Source organism: Vulpes vulpes, chromosome 5 (genome assembly GCF_048418805.1).
Source record: "Vulpes vulpes isolate BD-2025 chromosome 5, VulVul3, whole genome shotgun sequence".
In the NCBI taxonomy this organism is placed as follows: domain Eukaryota; kingdom Metazoa; phylum Chordata; class Mammalia; order Carnivora; family Canidae; genus Vulpes; species Vulpes vulpes.
Window position 1 is genome coordinate 22,711,626 of NC_132784.1, and position 22,725 is coordinate 22,734,350.

Consider the following 22,725-nt stretch of genomic DNA (forward strand, 5'->3'; position numbering starts at 1 on the left):
TAACTCAGGTTCACATCAGGTAAAATAACCAGAGCTCATTTTATGAATAATTACACATTTATACAGGTGTGTTATGCTCTGAAGTGCTCACGTTGTTCTTTGTACTTCTCTCTTCATGTCCATTTTGCTTTTTCTGATCATTTTTTTCTACTCATATAGTAACGTAGATTGTATCAGCCATTAGAGTATAAAATAGAGACAATCATAATCATATCTCTCAGTGTCAAACCATCATGGACCACCACTGCTAAAGCATGAGCTTAGACTTATAAATATTTTAATAAGTTTAAAATGGGCATACCATCTATAATATTTATGCGATTAGTTATTTTAATCGATGTAAATTTATACACCGCATTTAGTATGTAAGCACTTAATAAGTCCTATTTTATTTCATCTTGTGTTTTTTTATTCATGGGAAAGGACTGTCCCTTGTAGTCTAGTAAGATGATTTAAAGTCTAATGTTAACAGCACATGAGAGCAGATCTAATGGATCATCTATGGATATTTTTCTTTATTTGCTCTGTGGAAACTAATATCACAAGTAAAGGTGAGCAATCCTTTAGGGTGCTTGGAACATAACACAGTTAACTGTTAGATCAAGAATGAGTCTCTCTAACTGGCTGGAATGCCAAGGCCTGGGTGGAAAATGGGAGTACCGAACCAGCTCTGTAGGAGAAACTCAGGAAAACAAAATGAAATAATAGCTATCATTTGTAATGGGGAATAGCGAAGTTTGGAGGTTGTACAAATGCGAAGAAATCACATGAAAAAGAATAAAAAAGAAATTTAGTCATAGATCTGAATTAACTACGACTCGGAAGTGTCACCCAGTTGACTAGCAGCAGAGAATATCCAGCCATCGCCTCTCTCACCTTTGTAGACATGAGGTATAATTAGACTGGTCATAAAAATGTATGAGTAGAAGTCTTAAGACTTGAAATGTGAAAATGACATAAGTTTTCTCTATTGTCATAGGTTCTACATTTTTTTGAAAAGCACTCATAAGTGAATAAAATGCCTCCAAATGAAAGCCACCTGCCTTTCCAAGAGAATAAATAAATTGAGGTTCCATAATTTATTTATTTATTTATTTTGCATCGAAAGCTCTCCACACCCTTAAACATGCTTGAAGCTTTTGCTTCTCAGTGAAGAAAGTTACATACATTTTTAATGGTGAGTAGCATTGCTTTAAAACGTCTGCATAAATGTTATTACTTTGGTGGCAGATAAATGCCTATTAGTAGGTTGAGAAACAAGGTAAATTTTATGTACATTAAAAGCTGAGTAACATCGTGTTTTCCATTCCCAGAAAATGGCTTTAAAACTTTTAGCTAAATATTTTTCTTATAATGGTAGTGAATTTTCTAGTTGTTGCTTACATATAGAAAAAATATCTTCATGGGAACAATAATGGGTGAAAGACAGAGACACAAACAAGGGAATGAATAGTGGTAGAAGATGAAGAGGACAGCAAATTGTTGGAACACAGTTACTAAGGTAAATGAAAGCCCTGAACAAAAGAAGTAGTTCCTCTTCATCAGCAAGAACCAGTGACTGCCTTACAGAGAAATAGAACATTTACACAGGGACACAAATTAACATGAGCTAAATGTAAAACAAACAGAACAGAAAATACAGGAGAAATCAAAATGCATTAGGATAATCATAAAAAGTGCCATATGGTGGTAGGACTTCAGCACCGTGGATTTATGTTTTTCTCCATTATTTTCTAGGTTTCTTTAAATTAAGAGTGAAAAACATTAAAATGAAAGAAGTTTGAAAGAAACAAATGCAACCCACGAAGGCCCTTGAAATCTATTCTGTCCCAGTCACTGAGAGAATGACACCATGCTTTCATCTCATCTGTAGCTGCTTTGAAACTAGGGCAGAGTGACCAGGTTGTCCCCCCACTTCCACATCCAGCATCTGCCTCACATCATTTAGATCCTGGCTGAATTATTTTCAAAAGGCTCTTCTTCTTCCTTTATAAGGAGGATTTCTTTTTGACAAGTAGAAATCTTCATATTCAGGGGAACATTACCAACTTGAAACTGTGTGTTGATACAGTAGATCTTTTGTTTGCTGATGGGAGATGAACCACCTGTCACAGAGTTTTATAATGGGCTTCCATCTAATATTTTCACGACTCTCTCTGGGTGCGCCCTAACAAGTTGCATTGGATTTATTTATAAAGATTTTTTAGGTAGCTCAATTTAATTTCGGCATTTGAAAAGGCAACAATACTGTTACGAAGACTAAGGTATAGATTTATAGCAGTGAAGCATCCAGGGAGCTTGGGAGTTGACAGCTTACAAGAGTAGTATAATCAAAAAGAGCATCAATTAACCTGAGGAAGGAGGGAGAGGATCAGTCTGTTGCCTCTACTCAGTCTAGTTTTTATAGCATTCAGACCTGAAAAGTGTGAGTTGTTAGACTGCCTGGTTATAGACTATCTGTACCAATTACTGGTTGTGAGGCCATGGGCATCACTTCTCTGCTTCTTTTTCCTTGTGCAAAACATGGAGATAATAATATGGGGTTGTTAGGGAGAATCATAGTAAATGAAATGAAAAGTAAAGTAAATGAGATGATATGTGCAAAGCATTTCTAAAGGTACGAGGCACATAGAGAGCACACAATGATACTTTGGCTCCCATTGTTTATTATTATTACTGTTGTTGTTATTTCTATTGAGCTTCGCCATTTATGACTTTGTAACTGCGTCCTAAAAAAGACACCGTCACATTCTAAGAAAATCATTTGGAAAACTGTCTTAAATTACAGATTTAATGTTTGTTATTTATTTAAGATAAAATTAAATTTGAGCTTGCATGGCAGCGATGGGATAAAGCAGAAATTCTCCATCAACCTTACTCTCAGACTCCAACATCTTTAACTTTGAAGGATGGGTCTTTCTTTCTCTTTACTTTCTCAACATATTTAATCCCACACTTTAAAAAGAAAACACACACACACAGAAACTCCACATGAGAAACACAAACAATAAAGCACACCTAGTATTTTTATCAAGTCCATTTACTTGTATACCTTCAAATTTTGATACATACTTGAGCTTTTTTTTTTTTTTTAGTCTATACTCATAGCTTCCAATTCTACCAAACAAAATCTTCCATCATAAAGTCACATTCCAATCCTTCACTGGGTTTACAGTTTTAATTTTTTTTTAATATATAAAAAAAGGTATCTTAATCTGTTACTTCTTTGTTATTTCAGAAGAGAGGACAGATCCCTCAATATGAATGTATTGTTCACATCAAGCACTTCTGATTCCCTAGTGGTAAAACAGGTTTAGGGATGGAGAAGTTAATGTGTGTTTTCTTTATTATATATTTATCTCTGATCTCTTAATCTCTAAATCCACTGATTTCTTTTCAATCATCCTCCTCAGATGTTCTCCATAATTTTACACATTTTATTCTTGAAACTTCTTATTTTTATTACACATTTTATTTCGCATCTCCTCTTGAAAATTCTATCTTGGTGTCTAAGACATTACCATTACTGATGTCCGTATCTTTTTCTGATTGTCCTTTTCAATTGCTTTTATGCTTTGTCTTTCTTTCTCTTAAAATATATTCTTCTAAACTTATTTTGGTGATGTAATACAGTTTGATGGCTCCAATAATTCTCTATCTGAATACTACAGTCTCAGTCTTCTCACTCTGGACTCCTTGTCCTTCGTAACTGACAGACCATTCTCTCTTTGTCCTAGGCTCATCAACTCCCCCATGACCCACAAGAGAGAAAATTCTTCTCATAAATATTGTCCTGGTAGCATACGTGATTTCTGTAGACTAGTGATTTCTCCCAGTGACGGGTATGCTCCATACTCAAGTTCGACACTATAAGTTAGCAAAGTGCCTTACTAGCTGTGTACAACAAATGGAGCTTAGTTTATTTTCTTGATTAATTTATTATTAATATATCTGCTTCCGTTCGTAGATAAATGGAAACTCGTTGCATACATCTTCTAAAATGTGCCAGCAAATTTTCATGCAACAAGGTAAGTAAATAATAAACTACTGAGATTTAACTAGATAAACTACTGAGATTTAACTAGATAACTAATAGTAGCTAATGTCAAATATGGCAAAAATATAATTAAAAGTGCTAATCATCTATAGTCAATATTAAGGAATATTCACTGACACAACTAAAGATTGTATTGATCATAAGGAAAAGAGAAATGGGTGCCTGCTTGGCTCAGTAGGTTAAGAGACTGCTTTCTGCTCAGGTCATGATCCCCAAGGATCAAGTCTCGCATTGGGCTTCCTGCTCAGTGGGGAGTCTCCTCCCTCTCTCTCTCTACCCCTCCCCTGGTTTGTGTTCTTATTCATTTACTCTCTCTCTCAAATAAATAAAATCTTAAAAAAAAGAAAGAGAGAGAGAGAAATGGAAATGTCTTGGATTCTCACAGAGTTCTTGAAATTTCACTGGTCTTACGTGGCCCTTACATACTTAAACTAGTCTCAGTAAAAATGATTAATTCTGAAATAGTTCATAAGAATATTTAACAAGAACTAAATAAATTTGGCACAAATAAAATTGTTTATTTTTGGCATTAGATCTGGGAATCAAATATTGTTAGATATTTATTAATTGTGTGGCTTTGCCAAACTTACATTTCCTCACTAGATCTCATTTTGCATCTCATTCTGTAAAATGGTGTCAATGATGCCTACTATGTGCTGGTAAAACACATCATACAACGTCTGCCACATAGCACGTACTTAATTGGTAGTATTAGTAGTAGTAGTAGTCGTATTGAAAAAAAAAAGTAGTAGTCATATTGGTATTATAATTACTATTAGTATTATTATTAAACAGATTGTTTATTATTTAAACAACTGAGTACATATGCTTTTATTAAAAAACTGCATATGGAATCCCAATACACAGTTTTTCCATATTCTTTTGAAAATAATATGCCCAGATCCTATCCATATATACCAGTTCAAATAATGTTTTAAAATATATAATAAAAATGCAAACTTTTCTATTATATAGATAGGTAACTACATGGATAGCATAAAAAATTATCATTAGTCCTTGTTAAATGAACGTTAAATTTATATGATTTTGTTACAGTTTTTAGATAAATGGACCTATTTGATTATATGTTACTTTTAGCTATATAGTCATAGCCAGTGATTTCTCTGATATGGACAGACTATTGCTGATTTTCAGTGATAATAAGTAATGTCTTAGAGCACTGACTTTTGAATATCCTAGATTCTTGGATTTTAGTGTTCTTACTTAGCCACTCAAGTTCACATCTGAAAAATAACACAATGTTAGACATAATAGAGTGATAAGGATTAAATAAAGTAATATGTCTAAGGAATTTGACAGAGTTTTTCATATTTATTAAACATTTAAAATGTAGTAGGCACTATAATAAACAAAATTAAGTAGTTAAATTTCCAAAATATTTTAATTACTGGATATATATTCCATATAGAAATCACTATTTACTTGCTAATAATTTTAGAGTAAAATTTGCTGTGTAGCTTTTGTTCAAGTAATATATGTTAAGTAATATATGAATAAATATCAATCAATCAATATGCTCAAAAACCTATATTCATATTTGAATATTATAAATGTGTATCTGTTGGCATTTTTCAGTGACTTGATATACTACTGGTGTCTGTTTTTAAAAGCTAGATTTATTTAATAAACAGTTTTTAAGATGATTATAAATATGCTACTCTTCAGTGTATTTAATCAATATTATATGACTTTAAGTAGGTAAAATTACTTCTCTGCTCAATATTGGACAAATAAATCATTACTCTTTTTTTTTCTATTTAAACATAATGCTTGAAAATGTGTGGTTGATTGCCATGAAGGAATGCTAGCAAAAGTAATTACATATGAACTTCCTATGAGACAGTGACAGTGTTTATTATTTCTGAGGAGTAGATACCTGCTAGTGAGCATCATTAGTCAGTTCTCTTTTTAAGCAATTTATTGAATTCATAGTCATTTGTCAATGTGAACCCCGATGCATCTTAACCCTTACTTGTTGAGTAAGTCTGGTGCTTATAAATTTTTATTCCTGGTTGTAATGTTTTCTACCTAACAAGTTTTCAATATATACAGTCATTGTTTAATTCAATAGTCTGATGAATACATTGAGTCTAGATAATAGAATTTCATTGACATTTAAACTGCAGAGCATATTAATAAATGCTTATATTTAATGTTCCACAAAAATACTATCTGAAAGTTACCCTTTACTCACGATATCTTTACTATTTGAACAAAAACCACATTTTTGTTATTTTATATAGGAGAAAAATAATAAGCTGAGAGACAAGTCACCATAGCCTCATTTGGTTAGATACTAGATTGCAATCAGAAAGCCCATCTCCTGACCCCTAATGCCCAAGACCACTCTGCTTTTTGAAATCCATCTTCACTTCTGACTTAGATTCAAGTGATAAAAGTTTTGAATGCTTAAAAAAATTGCTAGTCTTTTTGATAAAGAGATTTGACATTCTACTTTTCCACTTTATATAATGTTTTCCTGAACAGAAAGTGAGTGCCCATTTATACACAATTTTAGTAAGTTGACTATAGCTGTCGAGTTGTCTTAAGTATCATAAAGATTACAGAGAACTATTCAGCAAAGCCTGAAAAAGAAAAGGAGGAACTGGATCATACCTAGCGCCCTCCCAGATACTACTTAATATATTCTGACATGTTTCAAATTATAGGTCACAATCTATTTATACTTTTGGAAAGTTCGTTTTCAGCCAGCTTTTTTGAAAATAAGACTGAAATATTTTTGTCCTTTCTGTGAATATAAGGAAGCCAACTCAAACCTTCTGAGATTAGCTTAGAAAGCCATAAGACTTAATAGTTCAGTACCACTCTCACCATGTAGTTCAAATGAATCAGTAATTGATTCAAAAAGTCAACAGCAGAATTAAAAATCTTACTTTCAGCCACTCACAGGTTTTTTGTGAAGGCGCAAGGATTGTGAACAGCACCTGGAACTCAGTAAGCAGTTAAATATATGTTAATTACCATGATCCTGGCAATAATAATTATTATTTAAGTTTCTAATAATAATTATTATCATTACTTAATTTTTAATTCTAACAGCAATGCATGTTAATTGTGGAAGTTGGAAAAAACAGACATAAAAGGAAGGACCTATTTCCTTATACAGATGCTTTATTTATGCATCTTTTCCCTATTAGGCTCATATTATATAGTTCTATTTCTTGTGCTTTTTAACTTTAAAATACAATGTAAATTATTGGATCTTATGATGTTTCCATTTCTAATTTTTGAGAAGCCTCAAAATTCCATTCTTCACTGTTCCAACAATTTGCATTCCTGCCAACAGTGTATGAGGATTCCCTTTTTGTCTACATCCCTGTTAACATTTATTTCCTGTTTTTATGATACTAGCCATTCTGACTGGTGTAAGATGGTATCTCATGGTGGTTTGGATTTGCATTTCCCTGATGATTATTGATGCAGCATTATTTACAATAGCCAAGATACGAAGTTATTTAAGTATCCTTCAATAGATAAATGAATAAAGAAGGCATGATATATATGTGCAATGGGATATACTCATTCATAAGAAATAATGAGATTTTGTCATTGTAATAACATGGATGGACCTAGAGGGTATTGTGTTAAGTGAAATAAATCAGATAGAGAAAGACAAATTCCATATAATTCCACTTATATATGGGATTTAAAAACAAAACAAATAATAAAGAACCAACCCATAAATACACAGAACGAACTAGTGGCTGCCACAAGGGAGTCAGTGGGAGATGGGCAAAATGGGTGAAGGGGAGTGGGAGGTACAGACTATCAGTTATGGAATCAATAGGCCACAAGAATAAAAGGAATCAGCATAGGGAATATAGTCAATGATACTGTAATAGCATTGTATGGTGACAGATGGTAGCTATATTTGTGATGAGCATAGCATAACTTACAGAGTTGCCAAATCACTCAATTTTACACCTGAAACTAATGTAACATTGTATATCAACAATACTTCAATAAAAACAAAATAAAATACAATGTGAATATTTTCCTATATTATCATATATTCTACAATTCTGGTTTTATTTATCATATAACATTCATCTTTTAGATACGCTATATTTTACATATTAACTATTTGGATTCAGATTTCTCTCTCCAGTTTTATATTCTAAATAACACTATATTGAACATCTTTACTTCTAATTTTGGGTTTTATCATTATGTAATCCTTGGAATATGTTTCTAAAAATGACATTATTTAATTAAAGAACACAGAAACTTTTTAAACCTCTTGGAGAGTACTTCAAAATTGCTTGCTTCAAGATTTGCACCATGAACATTTTCTTCTGACAGTGATTTACGAATGCTGGTTTCATCTATGTGTGACTGGGCTCCTCCTGCACTTCTTCCTTTCCAAACTCCTTCTTTTTCTTTTTTTCTTTTTTCCCTTCCTTTTTTATATTTGTGTACATGTGTGTGTGAGACTTGTCTTCTGCCGTCTTCTTGCTATGGGTATGTATTTCTATGTCACTTATTTGTTAAAAATATATGCCCTTTTTATGTTTTTACTTTTACATTTTCTTTGTGAGAAAGAAAATTTATTTGTGAGAGAGAGAAAGAGAGAGAGAGGGAGAGAGAGAGAGAGAGAGGTAGAGACACAGGCAGAAGGAGAAGCAGGCTCCATGCAGGGAGAGTGATGTGGGAGTCGATCCTGGGTCTCCAGGGTCAGGCCCTGGGCTGAAGGTGGCGCTAAACCGCTGAGCCACCCAGGCTGCCCCTACTTTTACATTTTCAATATAATATTCCTTATATCCTTAAAAAGCAAGTAGGACCAAATATCCAGGGCTCTTAGTACTCTCTAAATATAAACAATATTTATGTTTAGGAAGTTAGGACATCAAGCTTAATTTAACTTAAAAACAGCTCTCATTTAGATAAAAGTGGAAGAAAACAAAGGTGGGCAGTTTAAATGCACGTTCACCCTTTATCAAGATATTATTTAGGTGATTGTAAACTTTATGTCCTAGGTACAGATGTGACTCAAGAGACATCAGTATTTATGTTTTGTCATTATTCTCAGGATGTTTTGAGGGTATCCAAAAGTTCTTAGCTTAACTTGCTTTTTTAGCAAACATTTTTAGGGTAGCCTTTTTTTTTTTTTTTACCATATTTGATGGCAGCCATATATGCCACCTTAATACCTGGGGGCAGTGTTCTCGATAGAAAGAGCCTGAATGAATGAGAAAGAAAAGTCTTACCATATACTTATTATTTTTTAAGGACTTTATTTATTTATTTGATAGAGAGAGAGAGAGAGAGAGAGAGTATGCAAACAGGGGGATCATGAGAGAGAGAAGCAGACTCCCCACTGAGCAGGGAACCCCATGCTGGGCTTGATCCAGGACCCTGGGATCTTGACCTGAGCCGAAGGCAGATGCTTAACTGACTGAGCCACCCAGGCGTCCTGCATCTACTTATTATTTTTAAGGCCCTTCCTGTTGGAGTGAGAAGTAGTGAGAATAATCTTTTTTTTTTTTTTTTCCTTTCCTTAACAGGGGCCACTGTTTTCCTGTTTCAGTTCTGAAAGCAAAACCTTTCACTGCCAAAGTCCACAGATGTGGTAATAGGGGGAGTCACAGTGAGAGCTTCTGCTTTCTTCTTTCCATATTTATTTAAACATCAATACAAATGTATTATCTACTAAAAAAAATTGCACTGTCACTCCTTTGTCTGGGCAGTCCTGCTTTTGTGCATTTTCAAATTCCCCAAATTAAAAGTTGCCCTCCCCGCTGCGTAATTTCAAACTTTATGAGTAGGAGTTTTTGGGTATATTGCCCCAAATTGATAAACTCTCTTGCTTTACTACTCTAAATCAGCTGTGTAGAAAATCGTGATTCATTTCGATATGAAAATTAAAAGTCTAAATAACAGAACTCAAGAGTATTGAAAATACCAAACAATATATTTTAGAAAATAAATATTTATAAAAGTGAAGATTAATTGTAAATATATATAAATATCCTTATTATATTCATGATGAGAAACATTCTTAAATTCTTCTCTATTTTCTCTAATAGAATGATTGAATAATTCAGTACTTTACTCTCATTTCCATTATTTTGCCCAAGGCAAACTTTATCTTAATATCCTCCTATGAGCAAGTCATAGAAATGAACTACATGCACCCTTGTCGATATAATCAATGTCAAACGATTTCACTTTGTGGTACTTTGCTGTATGGATAGAGTCCACATATTTCAGTTTTAGCTTTCTCTATAAAAAAAAAAAAAAAAACTTAAGGCACGAGGAAACACTCATGTCTAAGATGCAAAATTTTAATTATGCCTCTCAGATGTGTGCTTTTAATTAACTGGTGACATTTCCTTTGTTCAATTATTATAGTCCTATACAACTGTCATAAACTTATAAATTTTAATTAAAGCTGCCCCAAACCCTAGTCATATAGTGTCCACATAGGAATTTGCCAAAAGGCTTAACTGTAAGTAAACCAACAATGAATAAATCCATGAATTGCCCGCTGGGATTTGTTTAACAAATTAACATTTGTGTGGAGATAATGAGGTTCTACAGTCTATAATGCCAAACAATGTTTTTATAAAACCATATTTTTAAAAGTAAAAAATGCTTTGTAGATGACTTAATTTGATATGATATTATTATTATTAATTAGACGCTGTAAGACTATAAACTATATGGCCATATCTCAAATTGAATTCATATAAAGACTCATTTATATTACTAATTTGAAATATAATTTTTTATGAACATGTTATCTATGTGAATCAAGATCTACATGGGTGTATAGGTAAAATTGATATGCTAAAAAAATTAAAAAATAAAGTAAAATAAAATTGATATGCTATAGATTTTAAGAATATAGCAAGATCTGAACCAATGACTTCAACAAAACATTAAAAGTTGTGCTATATCCAATAGAGTTCTGGATCCATTAATAGGACAGCAAATTCAGTGTTTTGTAGAGATTTGTCTTTGTGGATCCATTTCAGGTTGAATAGATACTTGTAGTTTGGAGTACCAAACTCTTTTCCATTTAAATATTTCTAAAGGCAAATAGAAGAAAACCATTTCAGTGTAATCCAATTATTTTTATTATCATAAAGAGAAAATTAACAATCAAATAATAAAAATCTTTAAACAAGTCATTTATGTAAGAAAAGCTTCTTCTCTCCTAAAAGAAAAGGTATCTGTGTCACTAAAATACAATTACAGGTCGTATCAGTTTGCCACATATTCAATCAGTTTTCATTTGCATGGTCCCAGCAGTACAATTTCTCCCACAACAATAGAATATATTCTACTGTAAGGAGTAGCTTCTCATAGGCAGAATGAAAATATATAGTAAGACCTAGTACCTTTTTATTTCAGTCAACTTGCTGAATATGTTTTCAGAATTCCATTAAGCACCTAGAATACTTTAATTATCAATTAATCAGAAGCCAAAAATATTTATAGACATAAAATTATCAAATTTAAAGAAATAGTAATGCTTTTACTATTAGAATGCAAATCAGAACAGTTTGGTTCCTCTGAACTCCGTTGAATATGCTTTTTCATGTGGATCTTTCAGCTAGCATTATGCTAAATACTTCAAAGAATAGCATAAGCAATAAAAACAGTGAGAACTCCCAGTAAGACAAATTAACTGTGTAGGGGATGTGAAGATCATATGGATTAATTTTCCATTTGACTAAATTTGCATTTATTGTAGTATAATTAAATGTGCATAAATTTCACTCTCATAGTTGCATAGTGTCCTTTGCATTGAATTTTGGAATTCACAATTTATTTTTTATGATGCTTTGGGGTTAATTTTTCCTATGGGAACATATCTTAAATATAATAGCACTAAGTAGAAAAAATATGTTTTTAGCAAATACTTTTTGCAAACAGAGCTATTGTGCAAATTAATAAGAATTTCAAGTGTATCTTAACATATAGTAACCTGATATTTTCAAAGCATATTATACACTACATTGCAGTGCCAATAAACTAGTTATGATTTTAGATAGGAATTATGTTGCTATCCGATGTACTGATATAGTGTATTTATATTTAACTTAATTTTTAAATTTAAATCTAATTTAATTGAGTTTAATTCTCAATAGCAAATGAGGTTTAGCATTAGGCTAACTGTTCAATTAAAAAGAACACACAAAAGAACGAAACTGGACCACTTTATTATAGCATATACGAAAATAAATTCAAAATCGATTAAAGACCTAAATGTGAAACAGGAAACCATAAAAACTGTAGAGGAGAACATAGGCAATAGTCTATTTGACATTGTCCATAGCATCTTCATTCTAGATATGTCTCCTGAGACAAGTGGAATAAAATAAAAATAAACTGTTGGGACTTCATCAAAATAAAACACATCTGCACAGTGAAGGAAACAATCAACAAAACCAAAAGGCAACTTATAGAAAGGGAGAAGATATTTGCAAATGGCATATCTGAGAAAGGGTTTGTGTCCAAAATATATAAAGAACTTATAAAACTCAACACTCAAAAAATAATTTTAAAAAATGTGGAGAATATATGAACAGACACTTTTCCAAAGAGACATACAGATGGCCAGCAGACACATGAAAAGATGCTCAACATCACTGATCATCAGGGAAATACAAATCAAAACTACAATATAGCTTCATATCCATCAGAATGGCTAAAATCAACAACATAAGAAACAACAGGTATTGGCAAGGAAATGGAGACGGGGAACCCTCCCGCACTGTTGGTGGGAATGCAAACTGGTGCAGCCACTCTAGAAAATTGTATGGAAGTTCCTAAAAAAGTTCAAAATAGAACTATTCTATGATCCAGCAGTTGCATTATAGGTATTTACCTAAAGAATACGAAATACTAATTTAAAGGGATACCTGCACCCTGATGTTTATAGCAGCATTATCTATAATAGCCAAATAATGGAAACAGCCCAAATCAAAGATGCTGTGGTATATATATATATCTGCAATGGAATATTACTCAGCCATAAAATAACAAAATCTTGCATTTGCTACAACATGAAAGGAGCCAGAGTCTAATGCTAAGAGAAATAATTCAGTCAGAGAAAGACAAATACCATATGATTTCACTCATGTATGGAATTTAAGAACAAAACCAATGAGCAAAGGGAGAAAAGAGAGAGAGAGAGACAAACCAAGAAACATATTTTTAACTATGGTTACCAGAGGGAAGGTGGATGGAGGGAGGAGTGAAATAGGTGATAGGGATTAAGGAGTGCACTTCTGATGAGCAGTGGGTGTTGTATAGAAGTGGATGAATCACTATCTCGTACACCTGAATATTAACTAACTGGAATTTAGAAAAAAAAATTCAAAAAAAATCTCTACCTTGAAATATCAAAATAAAAGTAAAAAAAAATATTTAAAAGAACAGATTTTGGAATCAAATATATGAGGCTTATAAAAATAGTTTTACTTAATCATTCTAAACCAGCACAGCATCTGTAAGCACTGAGCCCTGTCACTTGTACACACTCAGCATGTGATCATGATCATTGCTATTGTTGTATTTTGTGACTTGCACTTCAACATACAGAATATAGAATAAATACTATTATGTTGCATTAATAATTAAATCCAATTTGTGTTAATCTATTCTTCCTCTTTATATTTTTCACATTTAAAGAAAAAGGTAAGTCATTTGAATATACATATGATGAAATTCAAGTATTTACCCAGAGCTGATGGTGCACAGGTTCCTCCATTTTGGCAGTAGTTGCTACAATGATTGACTTCACATCTGTCGCCTGAGTAACTCGGCCAACAGTGACACCTCAAGTCACCCTTCTCATTTAAAATGCATCTTCCTCCATTTTCACAAGTCAATTTGCAGGAATCATCTGGTTATAAGAAGAAACACGCAAATTAGCATGCTATTCATTCGGTAGAATAAGAACAATTCACATATACAACATGAAATATCAGGATTTTATTTTTTTCATAAAATTCTCCAAATAAATACCTCAATATAAAAATAGAAGAAACAAAATACTATTAAATGCTGTCTGAAAACAGGGATATCGATTTTAAGTAGTCTTGAATAGTGAATACAAATGCTGATTTAATTTTTATTCTTCTTTAGGCTTAAAGAATTTTAACCATTTCTTGTGTTTATTAAAACATTAGACAACAGAACCAACTGAAACTTCCTAAAAATGAAATATTTTCCAATCAATACATTTTTTAAAGATATAAGTAAACATGGCCTATTTTTAGGACTGTTTGATATTAAACCGAACTAAAATATGTAAGTTAAACTTATGGTGCACATATATATATAATATATATAACACATGGAACTTAGAGTATAGAAAATACATTCTTTGATATACATCCTTATTAATTATGTATAAACAATTCAGAACTAAAAGTCACTTAGGTTTGGTATAAGATATTGATAAAAGATTGTTAGAAATATTTCCATATGTAAAATTTCCCTATGGAAAATGATTGGCACAATCTGTCTACTTCATACATTTTGGCTGAGGGTAAGAAAGGATGGCCATTCCTTGGGGTTGCAAAATTATCCTTAAAAATATGATGAGTTCAGTTGGTCTGGAATAATTTTTTAGTTTATGTGCATTGACATGGACTTACTCCATTAGAAATACTGCTTTTACTTAGGGCAGGACGTGATGCCCAATGGAACACAAAAGGCTGAGAATATTGTAAGAAGCATTCTGTTCTATTAAAGCCATGCCTCTTTTATAGTTAAATAGAGAAAAATCAAAACAGCCTGTATTCTTTATTCAAGATCCATTGGCCCACACATAGCAAAAACTTTAATATATCACTACAATAATCACAAGAGCAGCTTAAAGAGCCTTAGTGACTTCAAATAAAAAAAAATGACTCGAATATCATATCCACTGCCACAAATAGAGACTATTTATCAGCAGTACCAGACAACTCTAAAACTTGCTCATTTCAAAGCAGAGTTGAATACAGACATTAAATTCTCAAGAAAGATCTCAAGTGGAAATATACACTTGCTTAGTTTAAAATTCACCCAAACATTTCCAATTCATTCAGCATAAAGTATCCTGATTGGAGTTGTGAATGTAAACAGTGAAGATAAATATTTAAGGCATTATGATCGCAGTTAAGATTATTGTGGGGGAGTTCATTTTCATCTGTAAATGTCCTATGTAAACTACATAGCTATTCAAAATCTCTACATGTTAGGACATGTACATTTCTACAATATGCCTCATGAGTTTCGAGAAATTTTAAAATAGAACACAGCTTGATGAAATAGAGTGGAGTTTCAAAACCTAACTGTAAGAGTTCTATAATGAAAAAGAAGGCTGCTTTTGTCAATAACTAAATCACCCCCAGAAGCCAAGCTCAAGCAATTATAATCAACTATAGGAAAGAACAGGTGAATACTTCTCCAAGAATGAGTAGCATTTGAATTTCAAATTTCTTACACGAAGATTAAAAATATTCAGTGTCTCATCATTTAACAATAGCAGCTAGATAAAGGCAAGTAATTATAAAGAGCAGAAAAACTTGGCTACATCAAATGTTAATGTCAAGAAAAAATTAATTGGCATTTATCTACACCAATCAATAATTCTGAAACCTACTTATTTATATTCCTCGCTGAGGTGGTCCAAGCTGTCTGCTGCCAACGTACATATTCACAGAGGCCAATGTGAATATTTTTTAACACTCTGATTATTTAAAATATAAGATTTTCTTCTAAATTACAAAATGAACTTTTGGGAAGTTTCTGTAATAGTGCCTCTCACTCAAATCTGAAATAGTAAAACTGAAATTGCTTACAAAGTTTTAGATCTTGGATATGTGTACATCTAGACAAACATGCTTTCTCATTCCAAACATAAAACTATAAAGTTTGATGAATAAATATAGCAAAAAACTTGTTTCATTTTCTTATCTACTGGAGGATAGATTTATCTTCAAGTGCTGTGTGTCTTTTTCCAAAGTATTGTGGTAGGCAGTTTATATATGTTATTTCTGGTCTTTTCAGTGACTCTGGACATTGGTAATAAGGGTGTACTACATGATGGTTAAGAGTATAGAATGCCTGGGTTCACCTTGGGGTGCCACCATTATTACATAATGTTAGACAATCAGTTGAGCCTCTCCATGCTTCAGTTTTCTCATGTGTAAAAATAGGGGCAATGAAAATACTATCATAGGGGATTTGAGGGGATTAAATACAATAATATACATATACTTACATTATGCCTTGCTCATAAGCCTTCAGATTATTTGTTATTATTAACAAGTCATAGTAATATTTATTGTTAATCTAATTTTACACAAAAGAAGCTGAGACTAAGGGAGGACAGGGCCAAACAAATTAATTAATTAATTGAGCTCTACCTCAGATCTCCCCCAGGCCAACATCTTCCTGTGTATTTTTTTGGATTATTAGCTAAATAAATCTGGGTTTTTAGGTAAATAATTTATCCTAAGCAAAGAAGAAAAAAGGAAAGTTATGTAGAAGAGATATTAATGTCTAGTTATAATGGAAAAACAACAAAAACTGTAGGCAACCTGACCATAAAAATAACACTGATAACATCTGAGTTAATGTAAAAGTCACATTGGTGGCGGCATCAATAGAATAATTCTGGTCAGAATCCCCATCTCTCTCATGGGTCTCTCCCAGCCAAACCATAGTATAAGTAGACATAGTACATAGGGGTAGGGGGAGCTGTGAAATCACTGGTTATGAGTGTGTGGAACTAGTAAAAATGCGGCACATCATCTAACATAGAGAATGCTATTATAAAGGATCTATTTCTGGGAGGTTAAGGAGAATACATGGCCTTAGTTTACCTACATAACCATGTCAGAGGAGAGAGTGAAAAATGTGCCTAATAACATTTGAAAATATCCATTTAATTCTCTTATTTGATCATCATAGTTGAGATCACAGTTACTTTGGTTGGAAAGATAATCAATAAGGAGAAAGGGTGCATTCTAGTGCCAGTGACAGCTCCCTTTTCTAGAACTGGGATGAAAGTACTCATCCAAAATACCAATCATGATTCACAATTAGCTTTCTGTTAAGAAATTACTGACCTGGTCACCCACAACAGTGTTTCACATGTGCTACAGATTAACTAAAATAAATGACTGCCTATTTTCTTTACATGCTTTATTTTCATGCCTTTTTAGCTCCTCTGTCTCAATGTTCTGATCCCTCATTCCCACGTAATCTGAATCCCCTCTGTCTTTGCAGACCTCATCCTAGAGTCATATTCTATAGAAACCTGTAATCAATTCTCTATTTGGATGATTATCTGAATCCCTTTATTTTTTTATTTTTAAAAAATATTTTATTTATTTATTCATGAGAGACATAGACACAGAGACAGAGACCGAGACAGAGACATAGGCAAGGGAGAAGCAGACTCCCTCTTGGGAGCCTGATGTGGGACTGGATTCTAGGACTCTGGGATCAGGACCTGAGCCAAAGGTAGATGCTCAACCACTGAGCCAGCCAAGTGCCCCTGAATTCTTTTAATAGTTTTAACTCTGTCTCTTCTGTGCCTGCTATCACTATTCACACAAATACCTATTGGTGTTTAAGTCATTCATCATATGATCTTTGTGACCTCTTCAGCTTTGCATATCCAGTGCTTAAAGAATATATATTAAATGAAGGCATTGTGATAGTTTATAAAGAATTTTATTTTATTTAAATTTATTTATGATAGTCACAGAGAGAGAGAGAGAGAGAGAGAGAGAGAGAGAGAGAGAGGGAGAGGCAGAGACACAGGCAGAGGGAGAAGCAGGCTCCATGCACCGGGAGCCCGGGACCCCGACGTGGGATTCGATCCTGGGTCTCCAGGATCGTGCCCTGGGCCAAAGGAAGGCGCCAAACCGCTGTGCCACCCAGGGATCCCGGCATTGTGATAGTTTAACACACTTTGAGTATTAGAAAGGTAGAAGTCTTTGGATTGCATGTAACTCTCAGTAGAGAGCAATGAGAAAATGATACAGGGGTAGAGATGCTAACTAAGGGCAAGGACACAGTTTTCATGTGAAGAGTTCATTCTAACCAAGAAAAATACTGCAGGTAGAATGTCCTGCTATGAAGAGATCCAAAGTGTATCTCACTGGAAAAATGTGACCCTCAAGGGAATTTAGAGCCTTGTGTTTTTCTCTGTATCCATAAAATTTAGTGTTGATTTTCTTTTCTCTTAATAGTAATTTGCTTTTCCATTATGGCTAATGTCTTGATTATGAGGGAACTACTTGTCATCTACCTGGATAATGAAGAGATAGAGGTCTCTTCTTTCTCGTTTCTCATCAAAATCAATTTGCTTTTGATTTTTGTTATTTTATTTTTTGATTTGCTATTTAATACTTATAAGCTTCTGAAATAACGTTTTGCTTTCTTAAATGTTTGTTTCAGTGTTAATGTAGCTTCTAAAATATGAGCTCAAAAAAAATAAAAAAATAAAATATGAGCTCTAAGAATGAAGAAATCTTGTCAGTTTTATTTATAAAGTAGTCCTTAGTTTCTAAATTAGTGCTATGTTTTGTTCACAAGCCCTCAAAATATTTGTGTTAGTAGTAGTATGTATTGTGAATCAAATTTTATGCAGAAGAAAGTACAACTTAGTTTCTTATTATCAGTTTTAAATTTGTGTTTGGTGCAAGAAAGTTGCTCGCTATGAACCTGATGAATGAATAAAGGATTTTAAGATTGGGTTTAAACTTGTAAGGAAATGGCATCTTTTATCTTCACCGATAAAGAGCTATATAAAAATATCTTGATTTGGTGAGTGACTTCAAAGTTCTTAATCTAGTCTTAAATGCATAGTAAGTGCTCGGTGTAGCTTTGTGAATAAATGTATAATAAACTGATAGGAAGTTATCATCAGAGACAGTGGTTTACGCAGGCATTCAAGAACTGATAGTATCAAGGCAGCTATGTTGACAATTGAGTGGCTAATTCTGTTTGGTTTCAAAAGGTGTGAAAATATACCATACAAATTAATTCATTATTTACAGCATAATGACGTTTACCCACCTAATAGGCTGTCATCATTGCAAGTACCATTAATCAAATATTTGCCTTCTGGGCACACACAGGTAGCTCCGAAAGGATTCAGCAAACACAGGAAGTCACATACTAAGTCCAAGCATGGATTAGGCACTGATTAAAACAAAGGATAACAAGGAAACACATGACTATAAGTACAATAATTTTCAGAAGCATAAAACTCAACAAGGTGAAAGGATGCATTAACAATGTTGCAACGAAATCATCAAATCCCTACTGAGTGTATCTCATTTCAGTGTCAAACTGTTCCCCTTTATAGATAAAGAGAAATTACTACCCAACACTCATAATTAACAGGGGATTTATGCCGATTTACACTTCCAACAAGAGAGAAGAAATTATGCAAACACATACTTTGTCACTCTTCCATCTGACTTATTTTTGATAAAAGTGTTGGTCTGAGATAACAAAGTATAGTTTGGGTCTATGTAAAAAGGAGTAAAGCCAACTGTAGTCTTTGGGGGACCTACTTCCCAGCTTAGGGAGTTTCAGAACTGTTGAACAGACAGAAACAACTTCCCCTTCGTATTTACAAAGGCCTGAAATACATATGTACTTGTCTGTTCAAAACACAAACAAAAGAGAGGACTCTTTTTCATAAAACCCACGTTTAACATGGTTTCCTTTCCATCAGGCTGCAGTCTGTGTGCATGTAAATGTCTGGCACATTTATTTTTGTCTAAATTTCTACCCAATTAGCATTCTGTGCAGTCATAACTGTTCCTGTGGCTCTTCTAGAAGAATCTGTCATTAGGACAAAACATAAATGTCACCCAGGTAGTGAAATGGTGACTGTGAGAGTGGCTTTGACTCAGAATCACTACTCAAATACCTATTGTATTCAGGGCAGAGTTTCATTTATTTACATAGTTTTTATGAAGGTGGTAATATTTGACTATGAAAAAGAACCAAACACAACTAGAGGATGATAGAGAGTGTCCTCATATTAATCTTGGAACTAAATATGTCGGATCATTGGTAAAGAGCAACAAGAGTTTGGATAGGATTTCAGGAAGTTCTTAGGGGGAGATCTGTTTTAATCTGTTTCCAAAATTGATTTGGATAAATATCACTTGTTATCTTTCCAGTAGTTGTACCGAATGAGGTTAAGTCTCTCTTTATTTGCCATAAAAAAACTACCAATAAATCTTAAAGTTTCTTGGAGTGTAAACTCACATATAGAAACAGATTATTAGAATTTCAGTCACGTATTTTATTTTGTTCTTTAATGTTTTTGATAGTTGTGTTTGAGACAGATATTTCAAGATAATTGCATCAATAACATTCCTTTCTAGTAGGGAAAGTAACAATAAAAATAATAAACAATCAGAGAAAATATAACCCTTGAAAGCAGTAGTCCTCAGTTGCTTTTAAAGATGGAATGTTGATGCTATGGTTATTACTTGCTATCAGAAACAAGAGTCAAAATGGCTAATGATGAATTTCAATACCTGCATAGTTTATGTATAGACTCGGGTTTTATTTAAAATTTTAGAAAAAAAGAATGAGACTTTTTTAAATAACCAAGTCAATTCTAGTTTGAAGAAAACACAGTCAAATGCAAAATAAACCTTTATATTATTTGCATCTTGACTTTGGTGATTAAAAAAAATCTGGTGATATAAAAATTAAAGTTACTTAACTTACTTAACTTACTGGGCTAAGTACTGAAATAGTTAAAATATTATAAAATACTGTTTTTTTTTGTCAAAAACAGTATCGAATATACTTACAGTCTAGTTGTTTATAGCGATGAGATATCAAAACACCTTTTGTTTTATCAATATCTAAAGCTAGGTATTCTACTGAACCATGGCCAAACTTTTGTACTCGAAATACACCATTTTTAGGTCCTGCTCCATATATGTAATCTTCAAAGACATCAATCCTATGTGGATGTAACAAGCCTAGAATTTTTAAAATGTGGAGTTATAAAAGTTGCAATGTAAATAAGTGCTCAGACTTAAAACCAAGTTTATTCAAAATCATGTAGAAAATCTTACTACTGTTTAAAAAAACTTTAAGAATTATAATATTTTTTGATATTAGATGTAAAGTTGTTAGAATTAATTTCTTTGCAGTAGGAATATGTGAAATACTAAACATATCACTCACAACATAAAAATCATTTCCATCATCACTTTAGCCATCTGCACCATCACAAAGCATTTGCTGGAGGCTGACTATATGCAGAGTAATCTCTGCTATACACTTTGCAGACAAAAGAAAAGCTACAGGCCAGCCTTATCCATTGCACACAAACAGGCAGTTCACAAAATTCTGAATTGTGTTCTAGACCAAATTAATGATCAAATTAGACTGCCTGAATGAAAAAGAAAAGAAAAAAAAAACATTATCATTTTCTGTTTTAGAAATGGGATAAAGAAAGCAAGCTAGCAAATGGTAATGATGCATATGACTAGTTTGGCTAATGATGGTAGAGGCCATCGTTTTTCTTATTTTAAGAAATGACTGTTATTGTAAGAGATTTTCATGAAAAAGAATAATTAACCTAACCTTTGACACTGAGATGTGTAACAAGTAAAATAACATTTATAGTTATTATCTAGAGGTTGTGAAACATAAAGTGCCTTTTAAAAACTGCCTCTCTCTCTGTGTGTGTGACTATCATAAATAAATAAAAATTAAAAAAAAATAAAATAAAAACTTATACATGTTTCTTCAATGTCCTTAAGCTGAAATAGGTCAACTGTATTGTAATCTATTCTAGTAATGTGGAATTTTTTTTTTTTTCCATCTAGGGTCATCATATGAAAAACACACGTTGGGTAAAGGCACAATGAAAGTTCACTTTAATTATTTTTCTTTCAACTTCTCTGCTCTGTTAAAAAAACAAGAAGCAAAGCTATATTCAGTATATGTAATATGTAGATACAAAAACTTTAAGTACATATTGTAAGCAATTTGTGGTGGATAAATGAAGAGACTGTGATAGGGAAGAGCAAGAAAGACAGAGGGAAAGGAATTAGATTCAGCAGAAAGAACTGAGATTGCCAGGCAAAGCAGGTGTGAGACATGAGCGGGAGAAATTGAGAATAAAAGACAGAGGTGGGGATAAAAAAAGGGTACCAGCTAAAGAAGAGCACAAGTAGATTCTGCTCTCCCTGGAGGTGAGGTAAGTTATTTTTACACACTGCTTTTCATTTGGATGTAGGATTGTTACAATGATGTTTTATTATATACAGTAATTCAATTCCACTTGCTACCACTGAATTTGAAATAAAAACTTGTGTTCAGAGGCACTAATCTTGAACACTTGAATGTCCTGCTCAGAATGTAATATCTATAGAAGGAACAGAACGAATATTTTCTGAATCTGGGCAGTGATGCACCGTGTTTGTCCTATGCTAAGGAAATTCTGGACTGGCCTCTTTGTTACCTTAGTAGGAATGAAAATTATATAATCCATAGTAAGAGCAACCTTTTAAAAAGAAAAAGAATTCGAGGAAATTGGGAATGTAAAGCTTTCATATTTATATTTATGTACCATTACTTAACATTCTCAATAATAATTAAAAGATGAAACAAGAGCACTT

General features: G+C 32.8%; 1 protein-coding gene across 1 annotated transcript in view; it reads right to left on the bottom strand.

The window, feature by feature from the left end:
• Window positions 1-22,725, bottom strand: part of LRP1B (LDL receptor related protein 1B) — a 1,812,620-nt gene that overhangs the window by 63,752 nt on the left and 1,726,143 nt on the right. Inside the window, exons 81-83 of the mRNA XM_072757648.1 lie at window positions 20,902-21,075; window positions 19,136-19,261; window positions 13,791-13,955 (exon numbers count right to left, since the gene is read on the bottom strand). Of these exons, the coding sequence (XP_072613749.1) occupies window positions 13,791-13,955; window positions 19,136-19,261; window positions 20,902-21,075 (465 nt within the window). The remainder of the gene's footprint in view (window positions 1-13,790; window positions 13,956-19,135; window positions 19,262-20,901; window positions 21,076-22,725) is intronic.